The sequence below is a fragment of the Dendroctonus ponderosae genome, unplaced genomic scaffold, assembly GCF_020466585.1.
Source record: "Dendroctonus ponderosae isolate FM_Combo_2020 unplaced genomic scaffold, Dpon_F_20191213v2 Dpon_F_20191213_10, whole genome shotgun sequence".
NCBI lineage: Eukaryota > Metazoa > Arthropoda > Insecta > Coleoptera > Curculionidae > Dendroctonus > Dendroctonus ponderosae.
Window position 1 is genome coordinate 3,649,536 of NW_026017111.1, and position 6,275 is coordinate 3,655,810.

The window sequence follows — 6,275 nt, forward strand, 5'->3', positions numbered from 1 at the left end:
TAGTTTTGAAATAAATTCTATTGTACGACGGCCTAAAAACCCACTAGTTTCAAGGAATGGCCTCGAAAGTCTGTCTCTTTTGATCAAAATGTATTGGGTTTTTTTCAGGTGTGGTATCATGGAGCATGGTGTAAAAGCCACGGAAGAAACTGCTGGAACACCTTCTTAACCGACGCGAAAGGCTGTTGCATTTGGTACGATGAGCCTCGGGTAAGTACTTTCTCCACAGCCATTAAGCGCATAAAAAGAGCAGTTGATGATAGTACTTGGGCGAAATCGAAGAACATCTGAACGTGACCATCCAGCAAATCGGGACCGATCTGAAAGTGCCCCACGACGAATTCGACGGCAAAGTCGTGTATGGGCAGAAAAAGCAACAAACGGCCTCGAACTACGCAAGCCACACCGCCCAAATGGCCCCAATCGTTTCGGATTTGACGAAACTGGAAAGCCAAGCGCAGATTTTGTATTTGAAGCGGTATCTGAACAAAACCGCTCGCGTTGTCTAGCTAAAACACACAACGCGCAATTGGTTGCTTTAGAAATACTGGAAAAATGTTTTTATTCGATCAATTCACTAAGCTTAGATTATTTACAATTGAGTACGTCTGATCTCCGTCTGAAGAATTTTCGGTACAACGGAAATTGCATGACTTTACAAACACAGACGGAGATCAGGCGCACCAATTGTAAATAACCCAAACTTAGTGAATTGATCGAATAAAAACCTTTTTCCAGTATTTCTAAAACACAACGCGCAATTGGTTGCTTTAGAAATACTGGAAAAAGGTTTTTATTCGATCAATTCACTAAGCTTAGATTATTTACAATTGAGTGCGTCTGATCTCCGCCTGTGTTTGTAAAGTCGTGCAATTTTCCGCACAACGGAAGTTGGAAAATGAAATTAATAAAAGCCACTTTTGCCTCAGAAATGCACTTATGAATAAGTGAAAGAACTACGGTTTTAAGTGAGGAATAAATTCATACTGGAACCAAGAAACAAGAAAAGTCCAACCACCGCTCATTGCTTCTTCAGGGCAAAATACACGTCGTGCACACTAACGTTCAGTATGATCCGCTGATAAATGTTGTTGCACTTTTGGTCGGTAATAACGAGCTTGCACTCGCCTAATCGGGAAAGGGCGCGCTGTGCAATCGTGCTTGATACCATTTTGAAGCCATCCAATGCACAGCAGGACGCCAACACCTTGAACACGTCCACGAATGTCGTTTCCTCGACGCCGGTTCTTTCAACCTGAAATCCCGTTACATGCCATCATCGGACAATCGGTGAAAAATCCAGAATGTTTACCTCCGCAACGATGGCTTGGAGGAGCAACTTTTGCAGTCGCGACGATCTTTTTATGGCAGTCACTTGAGGCTGAGTGATCATAGCCGTTAGAGCATCGTTGATCTGCTGAATGCTGACTTGTTGCTCGTTGCCGTCGCGTTCCGCGATTTCGGCGGCTCGTCTGCAAATATCCAAAGCACGGCGGGCGTCGCCAGACACCGAAGCCACTTTGCGGGCCACCAGCTGGATGGCATCCCGATCAAAACTATCAGTCCCTGTCAGTCTTCTCGTTACGATTTCCATTAGCTGTTTGTGAGTGTAGGCCTGGAAGGTCAGTCGAGTTAGGCCCAGTCGGCTAGTGACTCTACTCATCAGCAATCTGAAGCAGGAAATCAATTGTTATGGTTTTTTTGGGTTGATTTTTTTTGGGTTGATCTCACCTTTCGGGTAAATCCATTGTGTTGGCGATGGTGATGACGATGAGCGGATCTTTGGATTTCGTCGGCCAGTCCAGTAGGTTGTAGACGACGTCTTGTCGCTTCGTGCAAAGGATGTCCAACTAAAACAGATTCAAGAGTCCTGAAATCCCCAGATACTCGCCTGATCCACACTCACCTCATCAACTAACATCACAACTGGGTGCAGCTTTTTTACTTTGGTAAATCTCTCTTCCAGTAAGCTGCAGGCCTGCGCCCAAGCGACGGTTTTTCCCGTCAACTGTTTCCAAATCTGGAACAAAAGTCTTCAGTTGAGAAGCGGGGGCAATCAGTTAGGGAAATTCATTGCTACCTCTACATAGGACTGTTTGGGTTCGGTCAGCCGCATCCCATTAATGCTCACAAAACTGAATTTTCCTACGGTTTTATCTTTGCTCAGGCTGTCGATTACTGAGGTGACTGTTGCGGTCTTGCCAGTGCCAGGCACCCCCGAAATGTACATGCATCTGGAAGGATCAAAATTCGTTAAACTGTTCGCATTTAAATGGCTTCTAAAGCTTCGTACCCTCCACATCCGTCGTCAATTTTCCCTCTGAGGAATTTGTAAACGTCCAAGTATTCCTTTTCCCTGCAAGGCAGCGACGCCGGCACATACGAAACGTGTAGCTGAGTTCTGGCTTTCATCAAGGGCGTGGTGCATTCTGGGATGCAGCTCTTTCTTGGCTGCATTGACGGTGTTATTGTGCCATCCCTCAACATCTTCAGGCGTCCTTTGCTGGTGCTCGGGGTTTTCTGGACGCTTTTTGGAGTCGAGCCACTCTGCTTGCGATTTCCCGGCGTCCTGCCAGTTTTTTTAGGAGTTGTGTTGGAGAGGCTTTCATCGCTCTCACTCGACTGGTCCGAAGATATCGAGTTGCTTTTAGCCCGCAAGTTTCTCTTGGGACTATTCACCACCTCAATTTCCTCATCCTCTGAAAACAGCTTCTGTACGTGGGACTTTTTTGCGGGAGTTCTGGCTGTTCTCCTCGGTGTGTTGCGCACATTTTCGCTCATATGTCTGCTTTTCAGCACGCTTCTGCGAAATGATTCGTCCAAGTTTACTCGCACCGATCGCGGCGTAGCATTGGAGTATCTTTGAGGGGTGCGCGATACTCTTTTTCCAGAAAGAACCACATCGTTCTCATCGACATCCATCGGACTTTGTGGTCGAGCTTGTCGAGTTGGTCTAGTCGATTTTTTAACGGGGGTTTTCAGAGAGACGGAATCTGTTATCGATTCACATAGCTCATCCATGTAGAAGTCCAAGTTCACTGCAAGAAAAACCGGTTTATTTCAGATTGCCTGCGAAAGCAAATGAGGACTCATTGGGAGCTGGAAAGTTAGTCAAAAAATCTGCAGCTCTAAAGAAACTCATGGTTTTCTTTCTGGGTGCTAAAATAGGCTTATTTCCTCGTAAAAAATGAGTTTGTTTTATTTCTTCTATGTTGGGTACTTAAAGCGGTGACTACTAATGATTTATTTATTGGGCAATTTTGTTAATCTCTGAAGATTAAGTGGCCTCTAATCAGTTCCTTAACGATCTACCGATAAATTAATGCTACCTCACTCAGGGGCAGAACGATTTTCGATAAAGGGCGAAGGACAGAAAAGATGGCCTAAATTGACTCATGTTTTAATGATGTTAGCCAGATGTTTCTTTCGTTCTGATAATCTGGCTTAGTCATTGTTTGGAAAAGTTCGATTAATCAAATGCCTAACAAAACACAGCAATTTCACTAACTGTTTTTCGGTTATTTTCTTCAGGATATCCTTACTGGACCAGGGTTTTAATATCCCATATTTTCCCTAAACTTAATTACAGAACTTACCAATTTTCTTGGATGTCCGAAGGGAGCGTCGCACTTTTGGCGGACTGCCCATTTCAGACTCGGGCTTTCTGGGCCTCAGTCGCTTTCTAGGGCTCACAGTATTCACGTTTGTGACCGCAGCCATGTCAAGTTCGTACTCCTCAAACTGTTTCACTTTACGTTGCCTCCTGGAAGTTCTCAGGCTCACCTGATACTGACCAACGTTCTCTAGTCTCTGCAGCACGACCACGGGCACTTTGTGTCTTTCAGAAACTTTCAGCTTTAAAACCAGACGGTTTTCCTCCTCATCGCTACTGACAATCGAATAATTCAACACACGGTTCTGCGGAGACTGACATGAAACGTCTTCCGACATAGTGTTTCAAAGGTATGTTGACACGGTCCAAGTATAAACAGCTCGCGAAAAAAATCAACAAAACTGATCGGAATGCTTACTGGAACTGAATAACAAAATGATTGTGGCTTAACTGACACAAGACCCTAATAACCTATAAATTAAGCGCGGGAACATTTTGCCTTGACGTTTTTGAAATGAATGACATTTGAAATCTGGTGGGGGGAATTGACCATTTGGCAACGTTCGCGCATTCCCAAAGCTTTATAATCAAAGTTAATAATAATGCAATGGAGTTTTGAAGTCAAACTTTTGGTTTAACAGTGGGAGGAAATTTCAGAATCCAACACAATTATCAAATGAATAGCGGATTTATTAACAATCACTTTCGGCGCGTTCCTTTATGAAACGTCCAATAATTAAGAATGATGCAAGATGTAAAAGAAGACAACAATGCAGGTAGAAAAATTTCGGGGGTTACAAAGGTCCACAGTAACTTTATAGTTGAAAACAGAATTCTCGCACTCACAAAACTTTTTTGAAATCTTGCAGGCCTCCAGCGGCGTTGCCACATTACCGCCGAACATTTGAAAACTTGAACTGAAAGTCAGTTACATAAATAAAGACATTAGTCCTGATTAGTCATTACAAGTCTTGTTATATGCAATTAGTTAAGTCTTGTTCTATGCTGAAAGTGTAGTGTAGTGCAGTGGGCCCCAACTGGAGAGTATTGGTTGAAATGGGTCACAGTGGTAGGGGACCTGGTCGTGTCGGGAATTTGCAGTTACCAAGTGGTACGTAGTTTCCATCTCTTTGCGAAAGGTGGGCCTCCCTACGTGTTGGGGGGCTCTCGCAGCCCATCACTGTGCATTGTCTTGCCCGCCATCTTCAGCATTGCTTTGCTTTCGGCGTTACCGTCCAACACGCTTCCGCCCTGTAACATCCACATTAATACCCACCGACTGGCTTAGGCCCCTTTAGGTTAGTACCTTTCCGGTTACACGCTCCCCTTTCTCCTGCGGGGTTGGGGGCGGCTGCCCCAATCCCCACACTTCCATGTGCCTGAACTTGAACTCCTTAGAGCAGGAGAGCTGTTGGTAGGCTGCATAAGTCGTGCAGGACTCGCTCGAGTGGCCTTCCCCATACCGTGCGTCAACCCACAAGCCGCAGAACATGTGCTGGCCGCCCATGGCCTATAAAAGAGCCATTAGAGCGGTCTGAAACTTGCTGAGAACTTACCAAGCCATTGGGCAAGGTTTGCTGATGCAAGTTGAGGTACTGGAAGTGCTGGTTGTAGCCGGTAGACATGTAGACTCGCATCCGGGGCGACAGCGTGAACAAGAAGCTGCTGTCGTCGCCGAAGAAATTGGGCCCCAGTGCCCAGTTGGCAGGGGCGAAGCCCCCAAAAACGTAGCCACTGCGATCCTCTAGCACTAGCACTGAAGGGCCCTGATTCACTATGCGCCCTACGTCCACAAGCCCTCAATCAACATTGTAAGTTCAGGCTAAATATTTTACCGATTAAGGTGGAAAACGATTCTCCATGGATTTCGGAACTGAACAGAAACCGCCACTCCAGCTGGTACTGTTGAGGCAGGTTGGCGTTGATAAACACGATCTGGTTCAGGTCCAAAATGCTCGGGTAGGACGGGATGAGGTCCAGGCCTCTACAGAATGGAACCAATGAGCGCTCTCTCACCCCGTCGTTGCTCTCCCCGCTGCCCTGATCCCCTTCTTGACTGATTATCGATGCGGCTTTGTCCTAGATGGATCAAGAGTTTCTTGCTTCGCAAAGGTTCCGTGAGCTATAGGTGTGTTACCTTGTGGGAGATGTTGTACAGATGCATGAAAACAAAGAGAAGCAGCTGCCCCAGAATGGTGCTGCCTTGCAGCCAAGACTCTAGCAGTTTCCTTGAAAGGGGGCTTTCGCCTAGAATAATGGCGTTGAAACTCGCAACACTCCGACAGATGGAAACTCACCGCACAAGTCCTTAGTGAGACTCTCGGCCAGCCTTTGGGAGTTTTGCGTGTGCGCGGTGCACCCCCGGCTCGACCAGCTTTTGTATTGCTTCGAATTGCTCACTCTCTGTATCTTCATGTAAGAGCTCACAATGCTTTCCACATACTGAAACAAGGCCTGACGGCTTCAACCCAATGGGGTCTTGAGTGGAAGCGAAACAACTCACTTCCTTCACCAAGTTGTACGGGATGTCCTCCGACTCGTCCTCAGACTTGCCTAGTGAGGTGAGGAGGACTTTCACCTTTTCGTCGACTGTGCCTCGGGTGCAAAACACGAACAGTTCGGCGAACCGCTCCAGATCCACTGTGAGCAGCTTCTGCTCGCC

The 6,275-nt window shown here is 46.3% G+C and overlaps 3 protein-coding genes across 4 annotated transcripts in view; 1 reads left to right on the top strand and 2 right to left on the bottom strand.

The window, feature by feature from the left end:
• Nucleotides 1-932, top strand: part of LOC109534883 (ATP-dependent RNA helicase Ddx1) — a 3,567-nt gene extending 2,635 nt beyond the window's left edge. Inside the window, exons 9-10 of the mRNA XM_019900663.2 lie at nt 109-210; nt 264-932. Coding sequence (XP_019756222.2) covers nt 109-210; nt 264-509 — 348 coding nt within the window. The 3' untranslated portion in view covers nt 510-932. The remainder of the gene's footprint in view (nt 1-108; nt 211-263) is intronic.
• On the bottom strand, nt 546-4,069 carry LOC109534885 (origin recognition complex subunit 1). Its single transcript, XM_019900670.2, has 7 exons — nt 3,597-4,069; nt 2,294-3,038; nt 2,081-2,234; nt 1,907-2,020; nt 1,732-1,850; nt 1,313-1,670; nt 546-1,255 (listed from the first exon to the last, which is right to left on the bottom strand). Exons 1-7 carry the CDS (start codon nt 3,949-3,951, stop codon nt 1,022-1,024), a joined length of 2,079 nt encoding a protein of 692 aa, XP_019756229.2. The 5' UTR covers nt 3,952-4,069; the 3' UTR covers nt 546-1,021.
• A 216-nt stretch (nt 4,070-4,285) lies between these two features.
• LOC125502841 (MTOR-associated protein MEAK7-like) lies at nt 4,286-6,275 on the bottom strand (the record flags this gene model as incomplete). 2 transcript variants are annotated; one of them, XM_048662228.1, is given in 7 exon segments in its annotated part: nt 4,286-4,864; nt 4,920-5,123; nt 5,170-5,396; nt 5,449-5,692; nt 5,751-5,860; nt 5,911-6,055; nt 6,117-6,275. In XM_048662228.1, coding segments are annotated over 7 exon segments (1,191 nt in total), but the record flags the coding sequence as incomplete, so codon positions are not given.